Source organism: Epargyreus clarus, unplaced genomic scaffold (genome assembly GCF_041222505.1).
Source record: "Epargyreus clarus isolate Ecla_fem2 unplaced genomic scaffold, WU_Ecla_fem_2.2 ptg000009l, whole genome shotgun sequence".
NCBI classification, from domain to species: Eukaryota; Metazoa; Arthropoda; class Insecta; order Lepidoptera; family Hesperiidae; genus Epargyreus; species Epargyreus clarus.
The window spans coordinates 15,695,388-15,719,732 of record NW_027332217.1 but is presented as its reverse complement, the minus strand read 5'-3'; the positions used below and the strand labels follow the sequence as shown (position 1 = coordinate 15,719,732).

Sequence of the window (24,345 nt, the reverse complement as noted above, 5' to 3'; positions counted from 1 at the left end):
GGTTCGAGGAAGCTAAAAGTCATGAAATACATTTAAGTATGTTATTTTTAAACTTTATGCTTTTTTATTACTAATAGTTTTTATTCCGTTTTCTGAATTTTAGATTGGTGCCTTCATTTCATTTACGTTCTTATTTAAAATTTCCTTATTCACGTAAATATGGTGATAAGTTTTAACTGTGCTGATTATCTTAATATTAATTACACGATTTCGATACGTGTTACACGAGTTAAAGGAACAATTTAAAGTCTTTACAAATACTACCATTCCCATTTTATCCTGTTCAATTTCATTCTTCCTACCTTATAGTACATATATTTCCATAAGTACTAGTAATGAATTAAAGCTAAACTCCTTTCATTCTAAATGTGTTACTATATTCTTGTAAACAAAAAGAAAAACATGTATGTACTTGTGTACTAACGTAAGAAGTAATACTTCTTTGGCGTAATTGATAAAATATTTTTATATATAAAAAAATTAAGCTAACGACCAATAGACGAAAGTAAATGCTGCAAATAACGCTAAAAATACACTTTTTTCTGTTTTTTCAAATACGCCAAAATAAGTGTAACTTCGAAAATTCTATGTCATTACAATTGTAGTAATTTCGAACGCTATTCTTAATAATCTGTTTTAATATCAACATTATACGTGTTAAAAGTACTTGCTTCAAATTCTTCGGGCAGATACAGGAGGTTGTACATTCATGTACGTACATTCGTTGATGGCTGACGATATCCGCGTACTTACTGTATGGATGCTGCTGGCTGATCCACTTGAACCATTCTTATACTATTAATCAGCTGTCTGCAAAAAATAAGACGAGTGAATTAAATATACAATTTTATTTGAGAGGCGTAAAGTATTTTACAAAAAAGAATAAAATAAGTTTTATTGTTTTGGATTTTGAGAAGCAGTTTGAGAATTAGATATCGAGTGTAAATTTTATGAGTTTGGAAATACATGTTGTTGTTAGTTTACTTATATTTTGTGAAAATGATTATATTAGCAATGTTCATTTAAGTTTTGTACTTTTAAATGTTCGGCAAACTTTTTGGTTTGTTATTTATTTATACTTATTAGCGACACTATTCGAAGCTAAAATAATACAGTATTTTTATTACAATTTCTTATAGATTCAAATTTGGCTGTGAAGGTCTATTTAAAAAATTCACCCTGTATACGTCGTACGAGTATGTATTTAATTGGGGTGGTGGTGGTTGGATTTATTGTAAGTGGGTGTGAATATAACGTTGCAAGTACGGTGGCTGTAGAGTGAGTGCGGTTTGTATATTGTATGTACGTGTGTTATTTATAGTGGTAGGTGTAGATGAACGTGTGTCGGGTGAACCTATAGAGGAGTACTATGAGATGGCGTGGCATACACATCTGGGGGTCATGGATTATGTTTGACGTGGACTATACCACTGTCGTCAGTGGCATATATACCTGGCGCTCACGGCGGCCGACGATGCAGATGCAGATAGCAGGATGTAGTTAGCATAAAGCTGCTAGTTCGCTCTGGATATACAAATGAATCGCTCGGCCAAAGCTAAATGCATACAGTTTGGCACGGCCTATACCTAGCGAGTAAGCGTGTCGCAAGTACCTGTCTCACGTGTCTCACAGCGGCAGGTGGTGCAGGTGCACGTGTCCGGGTAGCTAGTGCGGAGACGTGTTATAGTTACACACCTGCGGGCTCAGAGCGGCAGGTGGTGCAGGTGCAGGTGGTGCGGGTGCGGCTGGCGCGGCTGCAGGTGCAGCGCGGCGGCGGCGGCGTCGGCGGCGGCGGCGGGCTCGCCCAGCGCGCCCAGCACCAGCGCCAGGCGGCGCCACGTGTCGGCGCGCGCCGGGCCCAGCGCGCCCGCCGCCCGCAGCGCGCGCTCCGCCAGCCGCAGCCAGCCCAGCGCGTAGTACGCCGCGCCTGCCGGGGGGGACGCACGTTATTATTATTTTTTATAATATAGGAGTAGCAGACGAACGTGCAGTCCACCTGATATTCCTACCTGGGGTCGACCACCGATGCGCCCCTACCCCTGAAGAATAAACTACAACGCCTCGGAAAAGCTTAACACTGCTAAAGGCAATGCATAACACTGCTGTTATAAGGCAGAAATAAATGTGGCGATGATGCAGCCGGAATCGAACGTAGACAGACACAACATTTAACATAGAACTTCATCACGCATCACTACATTATTAGTGACCCCACGCACACGCCCGCATGCATACATCACACACATCACTACAATACATCAAAACACTACATCTATTGTGCTAGTTTATAATTAATCTATCCAATGTTTTAACTATCAACAATTGAAAAAAAAATTAACAAAAAAATACAACCGACTTCTATGTCACTACAAAGTAAAAAATAATTGAAATAAATGTTGGTTTAGTACATATTTGTGAAGTCGGCGCTCATAGACACGCTGTTTATATCGATATCCAACGAAATATATTGATTTTTCCAACGATCCAACGAAATATTGATCCAACGAAATACAATTATTTTTTACTTTGTACTGACATAGAAGTCGGTTGTATTTTTTTGTTAAAAATTTTTTTTCACCCTTTTTAGTGATGACATACTAACATTTATATTAATACAATATAAAATTGTATAAACGTGATCATGAATGAAGGTAAGGTCTTATTATTTATAAAATTCGTATTATAAAATTTACATTGATTGGAACAACCCGCTCGCAGGGCGCTACCGCGCCCTGCTCGCTTAGTTTTATATTGTCTTATATGTTCCAACCTAACCTAACTAAATAATCAATGATGAACTGGCTTTGCAATTTCATTAGAACCTACACCAAATATCTTCAAACACAACTCAATTATACCCATCGGTTGAGGAGTTACATACTTTGTCTCCGAGCCACATTATCAAACCCTTAAATAGTCAATGATGAACTGGCTTTGTAATTTCATTAGAACCTACACCAAATATCTTCAAACACAACTCAATTATTCCCATCGGTCAAGGAGTTACATATTTTGTCTCCGTGCCACATTATCAGACCCTTAAATAGTCAATGATGAACTGGCTTTGCAATTTCATTAGAACCTACACCAAATATCTTCAAACACAACTCAATTATTCCCATCGGTTGAGGAGTTACATATTTTGTCTCCGAGCCACATTATCAGACCCTTAAATAGTCAATGATAAACTGGTTTTGCAATTTCATTAGAACCTACACCAAATATCTTCAAACAAAACTCAATTATACCCATCGGTTGAGGAGTTACATATTTTGTCTCCAGAACCCGCTCTGATCCTCATCATATTTAGATGGGACCAACTTGTAGCAATTGTACACACACGAAATTAAAGGCATTAAAATATGTTCATAAACGGCGAAGTTATGGCTGTTATATTTACATGGGTGGTGGAGTTCCCCTCATTTTCTCCAGAACCCATCGATGGATCCTAACCATATCCTAACTTAACCTAAATGGGACCAACTTCCAGCTCGTCTCTATACAATAAAGAAAGAATTATTAAAATCGGTCCACTAACGGCGGAGTAATTCGTGTACATACATAAAAAAAAAAAAAAGATACCGGCCGAATTGATAACCACCTCCTTTTGAAGTCGGTTAAAAACAATATACATGGTAAAAGAACGCATCATCAAGGCCAAATCAGAAATTATAAGGATTTCGGATTTAGCCCTGAAGACCAATTTGAAAAATGCACCCAGTATGATTAAAATAATATAAAATAAAAATTAAACATTATTTTTCATCAAATATCAAAATATTAGTCAATTTCAGCGTCCCACAATTAAAACAAACACAATTAAACATACGTCACTCTCTTTTACATAAATACGTAATACGTATAGCGACATCTCTATCAATAAAGTAAATAACCTTTTAGGTTAAATTTTCCACTTGAAAAACGTCCAAACAATTTTTTTTTTATTTTTTTTTTATTAGTTGCACCAACAAGGTGTACACCATCTCCTCCAATACACAGGCTTGACTAAATAAGTTACAAACTAAGTGTCACCTCAATTATAGGCACAAACGGCATGCATTAATACCAACATTAACATTCATGTATTAAGACTTAACCAAACTTTAAGTGGAAATACAGAGCATAAATAATTATAACTCATTCAATAATTAATATAATAATCTTACCCAACTGCACCATACTGTCGAGATGCGTGGGGTGTATGGCGAGCGCGTTCTGGAAGCACTGCCGCGCCTCCTCCCACTCGTTGCAAGCCGCGTGAACCATGCCTCTCTATTACAACGAATACATTTTATTTATTAAACATGACTCAATAGCATTTCAATTTCACTATAAATATATTATTTCAAAAGTACGCAACTTTAATTAGAAAAAAATAAAAATATACGGGACATTCGATGATAAAAATTAAAAGTTCTAAATTTTTTTAAACCAATACTCAACAGAGATAATAAATAGACAAATGAATAAACGTTTTCGTTTAATAAACGTATGAACTGAATCAATGAATGAATGAATGAATAAATAAATAAATTGTCTACGCAAGTAGCGGGTCGAGAGGAGCGGAGCGCGGGGACTGCGGCCAACGACCGCGCACCGGGGGCATTGACCTCACCGGGGGGCGGGGGCCAGTCCGCGAACAAACCTCGGCGCAAACGCACGCTCGACCGTTCCATATTTTGTAACGATTTTATTACAAACTATTATATCGCTCTTACCAAAACCGGATTTTATTGCTGCACCACATCAAGCCAACTTGCTCCCGAACATAAATAAATAAATAATATTTATGATATTTTCTAAAGACACCAAAGATATTTCTCGAGATATTGCAGATTCCGATAGTACAAATAAATAAATAAATTAAACTTACTGTATATAATACAAGATGGCTGTAAGGAGTGAGCGCGGCCGCCTCCGCCACACAGCCCGCCGCCGCTGTGTTGCGACCCAACCTGACAAATTGTATGTTTGATTATTTCATTACACATGATGGTATTATTTAGGATCGTTTTTGAAATACACTTAAGACTCAATTGAATGCTTCCCCATTTTTAATTCGAGTCTGCAGTCATTCTAACTACCTGAAGAAAAATGACAATGCAACATGTTATAACAATGCAACACTTCATTGTTATAACGCGATCGACCGCGACATCGTGCGTGTGCATGAAGCCGCGGACGACCACAACACGCGCGCGACTATGACGCCGCGCTCGGCCATGACGCCGCGTATGACCATGACGTCACACTCAACCACAAGAACGCGGCCAATCATAACTCGAACCTCTGTTTTTTTGTTAACGAGCAGGAAACCTTCAAAAGGTACCCGGTGCCGTGGGAACGACACGGGGTTATGTGGGATTCTTACCGCACTAACCCCCTCCCCCCTTGACCGTTGTAGAGGACTCCGGGATCTCCAAAGGTAACCAACCGGAGTCCTCTAAGCAACTCTCGCCCCAGTAGTTTCGTTACTCACCTGAGGCAGAGGTCGGCCAGCAGCAGCCAGGCGGTGGCGCGCTGGTGCTGGCGCGGCGAGCGGCGCGTGCCCGAGCATGACGTCACGCGCTCCAGCACACTACTCACCTGAGGCAGAGGTCGGCCAGCAGCAGCCAGGCGGTGGCGCGCTGGTGCTGGCGCGGCGAGCGGCGCGTGCCCGAGCATGACGTCACGCGCTCCAGCACACTACTCACCTGAGGCAGAGGTCGGCCAGCAGCAGCCAGGCGGTGGCGCGCTGGTGCTGGCGCGGCGAGCGGCGCGTGCCCGACCATGACGACGCGCCTTCCGATAACGCGCGCTCCACTAGGAACGCGCCCGCTGACTCCGCTCGGATTGACGCTGGAAACAAACAGACAAGTAAGAAAAAAATACGGAGTAATATGTTGGCAAATAAGTTTCCGCCGTTTTTCTTAATTATTAAAAAGTTTGTTTTTCGATAAAAAAACAATAAATAATAATTGTATTATACATTGTCTTTACATCTATTTTTGTAGGTTTAGTAACTTGGTAGAATCTTGGTAGAATTCATGTTCTTTCTCACGTAAATTTGTTCCAACCAACTTAACAATTTGGGATATTTTGTAATCATTATCAACATGAATAAAACATGAAAAAACAATGATGTGAAAATTTATACAAATTGATACGAACAAAAAAGCCATATATAGAGATTTCTATAAAATAAAACATCCTGTTTCCAATGCTTTTAATTACAACATTATGCCACATAGTAAATATGCAATAACATTGCAATTTAACAAAAACGGCGAGAACTTAATTGCCAATACACGAACAGTCATTTGCACATAACATCCAATTTTCCTAACTTACCAGCGTCCCTATTGCTGTGCGTATCGTCGTGTTGTGAGTCGGACAGTGCGTCCAGCTCCGCGTACCCGTTTTGTTCCGCTTCCGTCTCGGAATCCGAGCTGTTTAGAAGCTTCAACAGCTCCTTGCCCGTCGCCAGCGCTGCCTGTCCACAAATAATTCAGTTATATAACATTAATAACACAGAATGTATTATACTGTAGTGTTACCTGTTCAACAGCACTCTTATACAGTTCGAAGGACCACAAATTTGTTTTGATGGTGCAACACTGTGCATATTTATATGTGCAGCGGGGTAGTGCTGGCGCGCTCAGCGGGCGGCGGCGGGGCGGGGCGGTGCCGGCAGTGCGCGTGCGTACCTCGCCGGTGTCGGTGAGCAGCTGCAGCGCGGCGAGGTGCGCGAGCGGCCAGTGCGCGGCGGGGTAGTGCTGGCGCGCGAGGCGGGCGGCGGCGGGGCGGGGCGGTGCCGGCAGTGCGCGTGCGTACCTCGCCGGTGTCGGTGAGCAGCTGCAGCGCGGCGAGGTGCGCGAGCGGCCAGTGCGCGGCGGGGTAGTGCTGGCGCGCGAGGCGGGCGGCGGCGGGGCGGGGCGGTGCCGGCAGTGCGCGTGCGTACCTCGCCGGTGTCGGTGAGCAGCTGCAGCGCGGCGAGGTGCGCGAGCGGCCAGTGCGCGGCGGGGTAGTGCTGGCGCGCGAGGCGGGCGGCGGCGGGGCGGGGCGGTGCCGGCAGTGCGCGTGCGTACCTCGCCGGTGTCGGTGAGCAGCTGCAGCGCGGCGAGGTGCGCGAGCGGCCAGTGCGCGGCGGGGTAGTGCTGGCGCGCGAGGCGGGCGGCGGCGGGGCGGGGCGGTGCCGGCAGTGCGCGTGCGTACCTCGCCGGTGTCGGTGAGCAGCTGCAGCGCGGCGAGGTGCGCGAGCGGCCAGTGCGCGGCGGGGTAGTGCTGGCGCGCGAGGCGGGCGGCGGCGGGGCGGGGCGGTGCCGGCAGTGCGCGTGCGTACCTCGCCGGTGTCGGTGAGCAGCTGCAGCGCGGCGAGGTGCGCGAGCGGCCAGTGCGCGGCGGGGTAGTGCTGGCGCGCGAGGCGGGCGGCGGCGGGGCGGGGCGGTGCCGGCAGTGCGCGTGCGTACCTCGCCGGTGTCGGTGAGCAGCTGCAGCGCGGCGAGGTGCGCGAGCGGCCAGTGCGCGGCGGGGTAGTGCTGGCGCGCGAGGCGGGCGGCGGCGGGGCGGGGCGGTGCCGGCAGTGCGCGTGCGTACCTCGCCGGTGTCGGTGAGCAGCTGCAGCGCGGCGAGGTGCGCGAGCGGCCAGTGCGCGGCGGGGTAGTGCTGGCGCGCGAGGCGGGCGGCGGCGGGGCGGGGCGGTGCCGGCAGTGCGCGTGCGTACCTCGCCGGTGTCGGTGAGCAGCTGCAGCGCGGCGAGGTGCGCGAGCGGCCAGTGCGCGGCGGGGTAGTGCTGGCGCGCGAGGCGGGCGGCGGCGGGGCGGGGCGGTGCCGGCAGTGCGCGTGCGTACCTCGCCGGTGTCGGTGAGCAGCTGCAGCGCGGCGAGGTGCGCGAGCGGCCAGTGCGCGGCGGGGTAGTGCTGGCGCGCGAGGCGGGCGGCGGCGGGGCGGGGCGGTGCCGGCAGTGCGCGTGCGTACCTCGCCGGTGTCGGTGAGCAGCTGCAGCGCGGCGAGGTGCGCGAGCGGCCAGTGCGCGGCGGGGTAGTGCTGGCGCGCGAGGCGGGCGGCGGCGAGCGCGCGCGCGGCGCGGGGCCCGGCGCAGGCGCTGGCCCACAGCGCGCTGGCCAGCCGCAGGCCGCCGCCGCACTCCGCGCGCGCCGTCAGGCACGCACGCGTCGCGTCCTACGCACACGCGTGACAATACAAACATTAAGAAAACACGGTCAATCAATCTAGCGCTATCGAACTAATTTCTTGGAGAAAATAAAACTGTCGACATTATGTTTGAGGCAAAATTATGGGTACTGTTAGAAAATTAACAAACTTAACAAAAAATACTAGATCGACCGACAATGTTATTTAAACTTCATATTAATATAACTATTTTTTTTTTGTAAACGAAACCATTACTATTCATTTTTTTACAGCACTTTGTTACTATATACAAATCAGTTAACTAATGTCAGAATGGCATCAACACACAACTCACCATAGCCTCGTTGAGCATGCCCAGGTGCATGTACTGCAGAGCGAGGTGGTAGAAGGCGAGGTGGTCGTTGTCGTCTAACGTGACAGCGCGCTGCAACACGCGCAGGCACGTGTCATTAGCCGCGTCTTTGTCAATGCGGGAGTTCGTTTTCTGTTACACAATAAAAGAAAGTTGAATATAAATAAATAAATAAATATTTTTTACATTATAAGTGTAGTAGTCGTACTACACTTATTGCATGCGTCAAAAAAAAATAAACGTCCAGATTAAAAATAGAAAGAAAAAGCGATTAGGATATAAACATTTTTTCCTTAAACTCATACATCTAGAAGTAAGAATTTTAAATATCATTACGTGTATAAACACTAAGATTTTTAGTTTTTTTTTTCTGTAAAGGTTATCAAGTCCAAATATTTTTTTTACAAGAGCAAATGTAATTAATATAAATTAAATAAGAAAATATAGAAACATATCGAACCTGAGCTTTCATCTGGTGTCCGATGCCAACGTGCAGCAGACAGCGCGCCAGCAGCGGCCCGTCGCGCGGCTCCTCGATCGCCAGCGCCTCCTCCGCGAACTCTATGCCGTCCTCTATCTATGGACAAGCTGCTATTTGTATTCTTAGGACGTGGGTTATTAAATATCTTACTCGAAGGACCGAAATTTTAGATATTTGGTATTTTTTAAAACATAACCAATAGCGTTATACAGAGTATTGTGAGTAAATTTATACTTGGATTGAAGTACTTAACACTAGGAAAGTATATTGTTAGAAGAATTTGGGGAAGTAGCACTGACTGAAGGTAAAACGTAGATTTCTAGCATAAAGAAGATTTCCGTTCCGTTAATAGGTTGTGGATGTCAGATGCTTATTTGTCGTAAAGTTGGCGCGGTAGCAGGCGGCGGCGGCCACGAGGCGCAGCGGACACGCGCTACCTGTGTGTGTGTGTGTGTGTGTACGCACCCAGCCGGCGCGGTAGCAGGCGGCGGCGGCCACGAGGCGCAGCGCAGCGTCCCCGCGCGCCAGCGGAACCGCGCGCCGCGCCACGCCCAGCGCGCGCACGCCCGCGCTCCACGCCGCGCTACCTGCAACGTCACAACGTACAATCGCACACGCTTTTCGACGCTCGCTCGTTACTAATTAACAATCTATCTAATTTTCAGCCTTACAAAATCGACAATTTCGACAAACTTTCAAATTTCGATTCTTCGTAGGAAAAAATAGGATTGATTGTTAACTTTTACAGATACGGACAGATGTTATTACCTATACCTCGGTAATTATGTAATATAAATGTAGCGAACAAACAAACTCACATTCGCAATTACAACATTAGTTACAAAGTTACGATAAGGGACGTTTAACAGCACCATGTGTCGCTAGCCTAATACCAGCAGTGTCGTACATACCGGGCGGCGGCGGCGTGGGCGGCGGCGCGGCGGCGGCGGCGGGCGTGCGCGCGGCGGCGGCGGTGGCGAGCGCGCGCTGCCGCCACACGTGCACGCAGCCGAACGAGAACTTCATCGCGCGCTCCAGCGACTGCGAACGCAATAATCATATATTCGTATATTTTTTTTTATTTATTTATATGACAAACGAAAATAATAAATGATAAAAATATAGTCAACTATAGTAACTCCTCCTTTTTACAAATCTACCGAATTCTTTACAAGTTGTCTGAAGTTTTCGTTTTTGAAGTGAAAATTGAAATGCAAATGAAAAACTGTTATTCAGCACGTAAGGTGCTCGTTAGTAGAACATTATTGTGACACAAATTACACTCATATTAGAATCGTAAAAAAAAATCTGGACAATCATATCTTAACAACATTTGAACCCACAAACGCATTTTTTTACTTATTACTAAAAAATCATACACTCAAGGAAAACAGACGAACATCGTGACAAACTCTAGATGACTAAGAGGGAGGACGAAAGTCAACGAATAAGATTATGACACATGTGTGATTTTGTAAAATCAAATAAACTTTTTACATTGGGGACCTCCGTTCAACTTTCCGCCTCGGGCCTCCGACGACCTCAATACGCCACTAGTGACAAGTATCAAATATACACAAGTATTACATTTATACACACATCGCGCTTATTCGTCTGTACTCGGCGAATAACCAAACAATGCATTACAGACACAAACCTCCAACACAAGCGCCAGCTGTCCCCAGCGCACACTAGCCAGTGCCAGTAAGTCGATCACAGCCACAGCGTTGTGCAACGAATGTGCTCGCGCGGCCTCAAACTCCGCGCTCTGAGATAACACCGCGTCGCGAACAGCCATCGCCTCACCCACTAGTAAAAGAAGAACTACTTCTTCGTACTCGTTGCGGGGGACAAACTGCGAATTGAGGAAGAAATATTGACTTGTTTATTTATTTTAGTATAATTTTTTATAAAAATTATATGAGGGTAATAGTGAAGTAGGGCAAGAGATAAGGCGAGAGGCATGGAAAGAGAGGTAAGATTTAGTATAATGACCATTATAAAAGTGGAATAGAGAGAGGTAGGGTAAGAGAGAAGGAGAGAAGAATGGAAAGAGCAGGAGATACATAGGGGTGCGAAAGAGGGGGAGGGGGTTATAGGGATAGGGAGACATAAAGAGGATATTGGAATATTGTTTGCCTATTTTTTTACTACCTAAGTTTTTGTATAGAGACAATTGACATTGTATTGCGATGTAATTAATGCAACTAACCTAATTAATACAAGAAAAATTCCAAATGACTACACACAAAAGTAAATACAGGATTGTCTCAATATCAACCTTTTTATCTGAAAAAATATTTAACATAATATCTTCAAGGGGTCAGAGGTACAACAGTCTTTGCCAAATCCCACCTTGTGCGTACTTTAGTTAAACATGTCTGACCTGATTGATTCCAGCGTATTTCCTAGGTTTCCAGGGTCCTTCCGACACGTGTTCTTCTCTCCGCCTCGTCAGCGTGCCTTGCGATGGTAATACTGCTACTTTTTCTGGGGCTTTATACACCTACAATAGAAAAATTTCTATTTTTAAGTATTCAACCATATTAATGAAATTTTCATACATTTGTGGACCTTTGAAATATAAAATCATAGACAAAATTAAAAAAATATTTGATTACTTGTCCTGTAACTCCTCTCATGAGCACTTCCGCCAGCTGTCGCGCTAGCGTCAGTCGTAATGCTTGTGTAGACACCGATTCTACTGCTGTAAGCATCTCTCGATACCTGTAATAAATACATACCAATATTTGAAGACATAATAAACATATTACATTATATGTAATATGTAGTACATGTCGTTACCACACATTCCTTAATTATACTGAAAACAGCCATGTGGTGATATATCATACGTGTCCCATCTATATCGCTAACATTGATCTTCAACCATTCCGTTGTCACGTGACAACGCGCACGCATCCCCTGTACACAGAGTGTCATATGCGTGTATACGTGCGCGTATTATGGCACGAGCGTGTGTGTATGCGTGTTTCTAACTAGACTAGACGCTTTCTACGCTCACAGCCTCCCACTAGGATTCCATGTGTAGGGGGCCATGGACACACACATAGACAAATACACAAACACCCAAACCCAGAAACAGAAATCTAAATTCATCATTTAGATGTCTGTCTGGCTGGGGATCGAACCCGGAACCCTCTGCGCGTCAGACCGGTATGGTGACCGCTCCGCCACGCGGGTCGTCAACGTCGCGGGGCGTGTGTGTGTATGTGTGTATTTGCGCGTGCGTGCGTGTGTGTGTGTGTGTGCGCGTGCGCGCGTGGTGACGTCACCTGTCGATGGCGCAGTGCAGGCGGCCGGCGCGGATGTGCAGCAGCGGCGCGCGCTGCAGCGCCGTCTCGAGCGTGGCGCCCGCGCGCGCCGCCGCCGCGCGCTGCAGGTACAGCAGCGTCAGCTCTGATGACAGCTCGAAGCTGCGGATCTACAGGAACAACACGTACGCTATTACACATTGCAAGTATGCAAGAACAATACGTTTTGTGTGTGAAGGTGGTAGAGTCCGCGCCAAACTTCTAGTCCGCTCTGAATATAGAAATGAATCGCATCGCAACAGCAAATTGTAGATATTAGTGGGATGAAGACAGCGCGGGACCCCACCGGCACCCGTCCGCTGCCCGCCCTCGCCCTCGGGTACTTGTTGCTACGGCGGACTAGAAAATTGGCGCGGACTATACAAACTTTCATAATTGGTGGAAATAAGTGTGGCAGCGGCTCGGGCGCTGTTCTGGTTTGAAGGATTGTAATAAGATGCTCCAGTTTGGATCTCAGTTGTGAAAACTTCGATAGCGTAATTCAGAAATATGTAGCGTTACTTCTCTTGACGAGTTGTGCTAAGTCGACCCGCATCGCATATATAGCTAAGCTCTGGGAAGACTAGTCTTGATAGCATCAAGGCATAGGCTATAGGTGGTAGTAGCCTCAGATGGAGTGTAATTTTGTTCACTATTACAACTACATAGAAAGTAAAGACCATTCAAAGCCTTACCGATAGTCTAATAGATTTCACTTTAAAAGAAACACTATTATTATTTAATTATTTCTGCATACCGTATTAATACCACCACTACACATTTCTGATTTTTATTTCAGTACAACATAAATACAGCATTCTGTACTAAACATCATAAAGGTTTGTATCACGTCGTATTACCATCTCGGCCTCCCGCTCCGCCTGCTTGTATCTGCTCGTACTGCTAGTGGAGCCGGCGCCGGGCAGCGCGCTCTGCTCCAGGCACAGCCCCTTGATCGCGTACGACTCCGCCACAATACGTAGACTGCGGCTGTAATGTTCACAAATATGGTTTACATATGTTTGTAGTATGCCCTTACACACAGACATACATACACGCGGAAGAGAAATAAAAAGAGACATTGTAAACTTAGTTCTAAAAGGCACCACCCCTACCACTATTTCTGTCTGTATAAATAGATCACAGGAGAAGGAGAGGACGTTCGACCAGACGTCAGATAGAACAACCCATCCATGCTCGTTTTCTGTTTCAATCTTAAAAAAATCTACAAATTAATAATCCTTCTGTAATATACATCAAATAGGTTTTGGGAGCATTAATTTATTAATAAGGAACGCATTTTATAGGACACGATTTTTTGTACTTATTTGAGCATAGAAACGACTTGTAAATCTTCCAGATAACTCAAGTTCCAGTGGTGATCTTAAACTTGCCACTGTACAAGGTTTCCGAAAGAAATATATTTATATAAGAAACAGTTAAAAATACAATAGAAATTTCTAGAGAAATTCTTAAACAAAAGATAGGAACAATACCATATCATTAATTCAATGTGCTGCATGACAACAATGCAACCAGTTAATGTCAATACGATGGCCGTTATGTTACATACTTTTATAGAAACAAAACATATTTGTATGCAAGTCACGTGTGACACCCTAACTTTGAACTCTCGGCTCATTAACATGGCCATAAGTATCGGTTGAATCATTACAATTACGTCATCTAGTTAGACTTAACTCTTAAATCAGCAATGAATCATTAGGCGCGAACCAAACATTGCGTGATGTTGACTCCCTGTAATTGCGTTAAAGTTAATTTGCTCAAACTATTAAACACCTGGTGATTTTAGAATTTTCATTCAAACTAAAAAAAGTTACGTAAACTTATGTAAACATATTATTGAAATATTTTATTGTAATGTTGTTGGAACTACCTCATTTTTCTGTTTAGTTGTTGTAACTATCCAAAGATTTCGTGCTTTGTGCAAAATAATAGTTTAGTTTGAAAGATAAACTTCACCTTTTTTGCTATGTATGTTTTTTTTGTTAAGTATAATACAGTTTGTATTTTTATTGTCAAATTAAAAAAAATATTTCCATAGTATTTTTATTTCTTCAATATTTAACAATGTTCATGTCATTTCTAAATACGGCGGTAATCCACTCTTTCAGCCAATTGAACATCAAGTAATTGCACAAAGTCGCGTGTCCCGCGGTCACCCAACGAGCTACTCCATATTAATTTAATTACAATAATTACCCATCGAGACTTGCTATAACAATGTCAAGCCAATTATTCTACATGACAAACATTCAATTTTATTACGACAAGGATATGACTATGTTGGAATGCCATATGCATGCCATTATTGTACATATCAATTAATTTTATTATGCTAGATTACAAATAATAACAATTTGTAAGATTACAAATAACTAGATTATGTAACTAGATTACTAATAATAACAAATTGTAATCTAACTTTTTAACACTAATGTATGCTGAGTATAATGGGAAATGAATGTTGTCTTATCCATACTTCCTGTATTGATAAATCATTTTATTTACAATATTGTACAAAAATGGTAATATTAATAACACTTTGTTATATTACCAGGAAACATTTATTTTAGTACAAAATAATTCTGTCAAATTTTGCATTTATACACTTATAAATGGATAGTATGGAAAAATCCTGGTTTATTCAAAAGTATGAATACATTGTTAAACATTGTTTCTTTTTTTATTTGAAAATTTCTCAAAGGATCACATAAAAATAAATCCTTTTTATTTCAATGAAATCATAATGAGATTTCAATTGCTTTATTTATGTGATTTAATATTAAGATTAAATATTTAATTATTGAGCAAAGTAGGTAATTATATCATGATAATTTTTACAAATAGATTAATGTGCAAAAGAAGTGATGCCCTTATGATTAACATACCAGATAAACTACCATCATCAGCCTATTATTGTCCCACTACTGAGCACAGGTGTTCTCTCAGAATGAGAAGGATTAGGCCATTGTCCACCATGCTGGCCAAGTAATGGTAGGGTTTACATATTTTTGAGTTTTTTTATAAATATCTCAGGTGTGCAGATTTCCTCAAGATATGTCCTTTCACCGTTTAAGCAAGTGATAATTAATTTCTAATACGCACATAACATTGAAAATCAAAAGTGCATGCCTGGATTTGAACTTCAGACCCCTTGATCGAGAGGCAGAGTTTTTTAACCATTATGCTATCACAGCATACATTGTTGTTCAATGTTTACATAGTAACTTAAATGGATTAGCTGTCGCACCATAATTTCATTTTATTAAATTCAAGTACTTATTTTATCCATGACCAACATATTAGCAATTTGTATTAATAATATTACTGTCTGTATATGTAGACTGTAAACAATAGCATAGCATTAATAAACACTCTAGCAGTGTATTAGGTATTTGATGATTTGTCCTTTTCTATTTACATTTTAAAAGTGAAAGTGATACAACATGAATAAACTAAAATTTATAAAATGTTAGTATATAATATACATTATAAGCACTGTTGAATAAGAAGGCCAGGAAACAGTGTGTCAAATATATGCCGACTTCTTAAATACAATGAATACAATAGAAGACCAGACAAGACTAATTGCTTATCAATCATCAACCACCACTGAAGTAAATCTGGTGTGTGTCATTGCAATACACAAGGGCATTTTTAGACATGGTTTTACAAATGTCACTCCACACATACATGAATTCATGATTTTCGTATATTTCATAAACAATCTTCCTTACAAATTTCTTATATTCCAGGCAACGATACAAACTGAATAGTATTTGTGAGTAATAAAGAAGTTTGTAGTATTTTTATTCAAGTTGTAATTATAAGTCTTCTGGAAAACAGATTAAAGTATACTTTTAGCGGGGAACAGAAGTGACGCAGGCTGCTAATATGTAATTTTTAAAAATAAATATTGTACTTACACAGGTAACTCCTTCTCCGTCAAAGTACTTAATTCTGCTAACTTATATTGCTTTAAGGATTCATCGTACGCCCCACAGGCATAGTTCAACTTTCCTAAGAGAAGATGAGCATCTAACGCCACTCCGGCCTTCTTGCCTGCCTCGTCTGTGGCCAGCGTCAGGTACCCTCGGGCCTCCGAGAGCTCCCTCTGTGCCCTCTCAATGTTGTCCTTGATTGGAGGCCACTCATCGAGGTAGTCTTCAAGTTTACCCTCACCAATGAGGAAATGAGCAAGGCTTTCTGTAAAGACACCAATATAAGACTTTTTTGTAATTTTTGTACAATATAATCCACTTCCTACCAGCAACCTCTTTATTGTTACATAATAGTTTTAAAAAAATATTGAATCATATTACTAAACTATTGTAAAAATCTTAACCATAATGTAGTTTAATAACATGAAGATTTTTTAATCAGTATCATAAATGAAATTGATTACTCTTTGGCTATTTGTAGTACTGATGAGAGTCTTGGTGTTGTACATTAATTATTACTTAAAAATTCTCATATGAACATGTTCTTAAATACATATTCAATAACTATGTCATAAAAACAGTATTACACTTAATTTTTTGTAATAAAATATATGTTGTAAAAAATATCAAACTTTTCCTCAATAAATATTTATGATAGACATCTACATGTTAAATATTAATATCATAAGGTAATAAACTGTACTATAAGGTTACCTCAGTCATGAATATTAAAAAACAATATTTTTTTGATGACATCACTATATGTGCAACTGCTACAATTGTACAATATGCTGACAGAAAACAACAATAATATTGCTTGGCAAGTATTAAATACATAACGAGACAGTCCATTAGTGTTTTAATGATAAGGAATGCTCAAGATAAGGGCTTGTTATTACATGTTCTCAGTGGGACACAAACAAATGGGTGACTGTTCATACAGAAAGAGCGGGATGTGAGCTTACTGACCATGCTGTGGCGACCTGGCCTTGAGCTGTTGGGCCAAGTCTACTGCCTTCTTCCAATTCGATTCCTCCCTGCTTTTCTCGATCTCAGTCTCATAGGTCCGCACGGCATTCTTGCTTCTCGATGTCATTGTAACCCGAGGACACTGGCCGGATGTCAGAGCATCGATTTCGCGTGTATCAACTCACTCGGACATTGCAAAACCCTCACAAATTGCGAGAGAATCCCCAGCAGTTGAAGGCCAAATCTGACATATGATGACATCCACCACATCCGAACGTAAAGTAAACGCTACACAAAACACAATTTTGGAAACATCCAAATATTTTTAAAATACATACACAAAATTATTATATTAAATAAATTTATTTTACTTTATATGATGTATATAAATTATGTACATTGAAAATCTATTGTTGTTATTTAGTTATCTATGATAAGATTAAAATTTAAATAGCTAGGTAGCTTCGTAAATGTCTCGAATATGACGTTTACTTGTCTTAGTAAATCCGACGTTCATCAGTAGATGGCGTTAAGTGTAACATTTTACACAACACGCTACAAAATATCAATCAGAATATACAGTGATAAAAAGAGTATCAGCTGTTTTTTTTTTATTTATACTTAAATTGATGTAATTATAAACTTGCTTGAATCAAGTATTATCAATTAAAATCACTCTTAATAGCATTTAAGAAATCGCTTTTTTAAGATTGAAATACGGAAGTAGTAAATTAAATGAATTATCAGACCTCAAGGGTGTTCTACAAATGGGTGAAATAAAACCAGCTTGATAATTAGCTTCTCGCATAGCTGATAAACCCCAATTAAATAAGCTTGAAGTTCATCCGATGGTAAATGGCGTGGTCACAACTGCATATGAACTTAATTATGTAATTAAGCCAAATAAAAATGGAGCCGTGGTCTTTAAAAAGATAGAAATGTGTTGTAAGGTATAAAAATGGAATATCTAGGTTTCATTATTTTTTTACGCCTTCCTTAATTCTTATCCAACACAAAGTTGCTTCATTCTGGGATAATAAACGTAGCTACAAATCTATCTTGGTATCTACCATAGATTTCAATTTATTACCAAATAAGAATACAAAATATTATAATTATCTACATGCCACATACGCCGACCCAAGAAATAATGTATCTATCATTTCTCAATAAAATGAATGAATGAATTTCTCAAGAAATATTATAATAATTCAATCAATGGATACCTACCTAAGTTATACCCAAGACTTGATGAAAATGTTTGTTATTTCAAGAATCCACTAAAGAATTTTGTAAAGGCTAAACTCGACCCGGGCGAGGCCATTTAACTTTACGAATTTAATAAGAAAGCTAATGAAATTGTCGGTCTTCTCCGAAACAGAAGTAAATAACATTCTTGTACCGAGATTTTATGGGTAAAGTTGAAGTCCGTTGGAGGACATCGAATAAAACTTTATTGTTTCGTAATCTGGAATTACGTTGTAGATATCTTCGTTTTGGTGGGGTTTCATAATTGGCCAAGTGCAAGTCGAACTCGCACACGGGGGGTTCAGTACCACCAACATTTGCATATATTTTTATTTTTAGTATTTGTTATTATAGCAGCCACTGAAGTAAAAACATTGTGAAAATTTGAACAGGAGATAGAGCTCTGTGACAGACGGACAGACGAACGGACGGACAGATGGACAGACGGACAGACAGCGGAGTCATAGTAATAGGGTTCCGTTTTTACCGTTTATGTACGGACCCCTAAAAATAGTATTGTTTAATTTGTTTCCTGAATGTGGTCGTGTCATGGCGAGACGTCGCGGCGGGCGCGCGGTCGCGGGGTGACACTGTCGCAAGGTCGCTCCGACCTTTGATGATGCTCTAAATCGGAGGATTAGCTTCAAAGCGACAAGCCGACGACAACTTGACGTCAACGCCGCTGTAAACTGTGAAACACAGCTATTATTATAGATAGGTATAGCTACAGATATCTATTATTTCAATGGGCTGTGATCACGGAAATTAACTCCATTCTTTTGATATGACAGTACGTAACTCTTTAAACACTTTCTAAGGTTTTCTACGGTTATAGCCCCATACTTCCACGTAGCTTGTTTTCTATGTCGCGACTGCAATGAGTACACACAAAGAAGAATATACAAACACTAAGACGTATAGATATCTGTCTGGCCGAGGATCAAACTCAGAACCTACTGCATGTCAAACCTAAATCATTAGTGGGAGGTCCACCACGAGGATCGTAAAATATACAGTATATTTTTTAAGGGAAATAAAAATCTTATAATTTTTTATCATTTGCAGTTAAGTGCGTTACCAAGCGCTAACAATGTGAAGACATTGTAAATAAGAGGTTATTTACCTATCTTAATTCAGGTTTTGATAAAGCACAGTCACTTATATGACGCATTTTATCTTAAACCCAGAAAATGACGCGTCATCTACTATTCACTACGGAAAGGACTACTTGGAGATAGTTAAATGCAGATGTTCATGGGAGGCGACGAATGCTTAACATGATGTACTCTGCATTGCCATTAGTGACTTAAAAAGTCTTTAAGCAAAAGCTCTTATTCACTATTCTTTGAAATAAAAACTTTCATCTTAAAATTTACATCTCTAATGTTATACTTACCTCTAGTCATTTAGAATGCTGAATTCAAATAAAACTTGTGAAACTCTACAAATTACTCCCTTTTATTCGTTTCTGCATCACAAAATGCACCGCCATTGGGCACGGAGGAGGTAAGATAGTTATTCAGATGAGCTCGGTACGCGCGCAGCATCCGCATTAAGATCCTCTATCGCCCACTTGCTATTCTATTGCTTAACTTGAAATGAAGATTTTCGTCGTATATATCATACTTACCAAATCTACCTGGAAAGCCGGTTTGCGGTTATATTTCTAGGACCGGATTTTCGTTGTGAAAATTTTGTAACCAGTTTTCATAGTAGTAGCAATTCAGAGTTTATGCCAGATTGTTAGTGTACTACTGTTGGTCAAAGCAAGTAAATTAAAAAGTACTTTAAATAATATACTGGGCTTCTAAACCGAGGGACCCAACGTTCGAACCTCTGATTTTTTCAAGTTATGTGCGTAATCTTAATTAATTATTACTTGCTTCAACGATGAAGAGAAATATCTTGAGGCTGCAACTCTACACATCGGACAATTAATAAAAAGGTACTTGAAGTCTAATAATGGTGTGAAGTCTACCTTCTTGATCTACGCGGTGTACTATGGAGTGTGACCTCTCACTTTGAGAGACATGTGGCTGAGTGTGAAAGATCATACCTAACAATGGCACGATAATGAGATAATGACTTAATCCATCGTCCGTAGAAATTCAATTTAAACTACCTCTCCATAACTCTGTTACAAGCAAACCGTTTGACAATAGTGCAAGAGCTTTGTGTCGATGTATTCAAGAACTATGATACAAACTATAAGATTACTAGAGTTGTTACATTCTGTTGAGTACAAGCAAGATTACTAATCCCGCCACCCTCTCCCTCTAAGCGCTGTAGCGATACCTAAGCGCTAATGAGCACTGATTGCGGCTAATCGATTGCTCAGCGAGCCGTGAAGCAACAGGAAGCGCTGCATCCGCTGACCGGCGTTATCGATGTAGCGCTATGAAGCGCTTCACAGCTCACCATTAGTTATATTGTTTTACTTCGAAACGTTTACGTTCGTTATCAATATAATCAATCTATATAGTTATATCAGAGATCGAAATTTGACAGATTTAAAAGGCTGAAATTTACCAATTTCGATCTTGGCAGGGAAAATACTGGGTCGATTGATTTATTAATGATAATAAGTGTACATAAATAAGGAAATTAATAAGAAGATGATAATATTATTATTTAAAACCGTTTGTAGAAGATTTTTAGGTAAGTAAAGTGCCAAAATCTATGCGACGCGATGATATTACTAAAGGATGAATATTATGTCGTGGTTTAATTTTTAATCTAATCTTTTAGGTTAAGGTAAAGATATTTTCTTTCTTTTATGTAATTATCTAAAAAGCAATTTATGTAAAAACGTTTACTAGTCATTTTGTTTGTGTTGAACACGTAGTACTACGACCGACGCATCACATTTACGCCTTTACTATGTCCTCCCATTGATGGCATACGTATCACTCATTCATTCGCACCGACATTCTATCTATCGAGGTAAATTCAAATTTCATCAATGTCGTTTACGTGTTAAACAAATTGAAGAGCTCGAGGTACGAGCTACGAGGTAAACCAATTTCGCAGGCACACGGCCCCCCTGCCCGTTCCTGCCCCGCGCCTGCCCCGACATTGACCCGCTGCAGGTGCGTCATTCATGCCCCAACCCGCCCCGACCGCCCCGTCCGCCCCGACCGCCCCGTCCGCCCCGGCCGGGCCGACCCAGCGCGACCCAGGGAACGCTGCAACATACTATGTACATAGCGTAGCGGGATTTGTAGCTGCAAAGCTACGTCGCTACGAAAATGCTACGCCGAACGAAATTGATTGGTTTAAAACTGTGTATTTTTTACTGTTTGCTACGGTATAAAATATTGATTTATATGATGAATAGTTATAGAAATTAAACGAATTACCCATGTGAAGTTCCATTTCAATCGTACGTACTGCATAGTCTCGAAATGATAATGTAAATAACATACTTATTACACATATTTGGAACTTCCTACCACTACTAAGAACGAGTATATCTAAGGGAGGAAGGTGTAGATGATGGCTGCCTTACATATTTTAGACGACCATCTTAGTCCTCAGGGGTAGCAACGCGTCATGTAGAACCCCTGATCGATATGAAGTTGGTTACAGATGCCTATTGGCTGTCACCACTTAATAACAGATGGACTGCATCCTTTTTTCTTAATTCCATCTTATAAAAAAGAACTCAATTTACCTATGTAACATCGTTTTAGTTGAGTTTTATTTAGAAATCATGTTTTATTTTTTCTATGTTTGTCGTTTATATGCAAAGTAAGCAAAAAAGACCAAGCAGCCCATGTAAGACAAGTGGTAACTGCCGCCTGTGCCCCAGATTCGAACCAAGGAAACCCAAATTGAGAGGCCGAATTTGCTTACCACTAGGCATTTGCTTACCTATAACGTACTTATAACACAAACTTCATCAAATACAACCTACGCAGAAACCCAATCATTCAATCACATATTTTCAGCGATATTGGAAATTTCAGCTAACATGACCTACAAAATTCCCTCGTAAATGTAACGTATGCAAATAAATACCAGCGTGGAGGCTATTTCCCGTGGCGCTCGATAGGTCACCCGTCCACGTGACACAGGACACGTAGGGCGCCTGTAATCGAAAGCGTGGGCGGGCGGCGGAGATGGAAACTAACTTATCATTTCCTGGAAACTGCGCACGTAACTACTGTAAAAATAAAACTATTTCTACGTTGTAAAATGGAAACTTTTACACAGTGTGGATCGAGAATTAAAAGTGGTGGACTGGTACTCTTCATGGTTTGATTTCGTAGGCACAACTTGCACATCCTGTGCCAGGTTTGAAGGTTGTGATAAGAAAATCATATATACGAGGCGTTCCACCTAAATCTTCAGGGGCGTCTGTATCCAACCTCAGGTAGAACGCTCATCTTATGTGGGCTTGATAACATATTATCCCGATGAGCAGCATTACGCACATACCATCAATTGGACTGCACAATCGCTTGGTATTTCTTTACTTGTAGTATTTTTAAATGAGCAGTACATACTTAAAATCGCTAATATACTTACCCATTACATACATACATTGAGAACAGTTTCAAGATCTCCACTAACTCTAAAAAAACAGTTATTTTGGCAAATTTATTTTATTTATTAAACACATACCTATTTAAATTAAATACACAGTTTAATTTTATTTATTTGTATTCCCAATACGTAGTTTCTCTACAAGGGTTCTTTTAGTCACTTAACAAACAGACGGCATACTGCAGAGACAGTACAATATATTTCTTCTTCAAATGGACTTCCCTGTGAGATGTTCAGTTAATGAAGCTTGACTAACGCAATACGAGAAAAGAATATAACTACGAGTATTAGTCTGCCTTGGACTTAATTATTACTGACAAAGTGATTGAGTGTAGAGAGTATTAAGAGTTATATGGCTTTAAACATATTATATACGTGTGTGTATATACGTGTATATACTTTTAAAAGGTAGAACACTTTGTGATTCAATTCTGCCATGCCTTTTCTGCCTAATAACAGTGTTCAGCATTGCTGTGTTCTGGTTTGAACAGTTTGGTAAAGAATACATATTTCAACAAGGATTCCAAATAAGTCGTCAGGGATAATTAACAATGCATCTGTGGCCGACTTTAGGTAGTTTAATCTTATAAGTAGTGATAGCCTAGTGGTTAAGAAACTCAGCCTCTTGATTGAGGGGTCTGAGTTTCAAATCCCAGACAGGGACCTCTGATTTTCCAAAGTTATATGCGTATTATAAATTAATTATCACTTGCTTAAACGGTGAAGGAAAACATCATGAGAAAATCTGCACACCTGCGAAAACTTAAAAAGAAAATGTTTTCAAAGGTTTGTGAAGTCTACCAATTCGTCCTTGGCCGGCGCGGTGGACTATGGCCTAACCCTTCTCATTCTGAAAGGAAACCCGTACCCAGCAGTGGGACAGTAATGGGTTGATGATGAATCTTATAAAAAAAAATGACAGTACGGTCGTTTGCTGTTCCTATATTGAAAACCGTTTTATATATCACTGACAGTGATATTTAAAGAGAACACCAGTGATTCAGAGTGTTACTTGTTATTTGTTTTGGCGTGGTGGCGTGTCGCGCCGCAGTTAGCTACATGCAGCTACCGCAAGCTGGCACGAATCCTACCAACTGTTCTTTAGCTGATTCACACAAGAACAAAGCCGTTTTCTTTTACAATACTGCAAGGTTTTAAAAATGACGATATTTATAAATTCTATAAAGGTTTTTAGTGAATTACGAGGATGTAGGAACTACGCACTAATCTGATAAATACTCTGTGTTTAATATTTCCAACAAAACGTACTATTAACAATTTAAGGCGAATATAAACCTGACGTAAATTGTCATAAAATGTTATAGGTATATGAAA

At 41.1% G+C, this 24,345-nt stretch overlaps 1 protein-coding gene across 1 annotated transcript; it reads right to left on the bottom strand.

The window, feature by feature from the left end:
• Positions 1 to 1,703: 1,703 nt before the first annotated feature.
• On the bottom strand, positions 1,704 to 17,462 carry Ttc7 (tetratricopeptide repeat domain 7). Its single transcript, XM_073076931.1, has 17 exons — positions 17,215 to 17,462; positions 16,231 to 16,510; positions 13,141 to 13,270; positions 12,263 to 12,411; positions 11,588 to 11,693; positions 11,353 to 11,472; positions 10,624 to 10,821; positions 9,878 to 10,007; positions 9,432 to 9,553; positions 8,946 to 9,062; positions 8,468 to 8,617; positions 7,957 to 8,160; positions 6,331 to 6,472; positions 5,694 to 5,838; positions 4,874 to 4,955; positions 4,167 to 4,272; positions 1,704 to 1,927 (listed from the first exon to the last, which is right to left on the bottom strand). Exons 1-17 carry the CDS (start codon positions 17,339 to 17,341, stop codon positions 1,704 to 1,706), a joined length of 2,532 nt encoding a protein of 843 aa, XP_072933032.1. The 5' UTR covers positions 17,342 to 17,462.
• Positions 17,463 to 24,345: the final 6,883 nt, after the last annotated feature.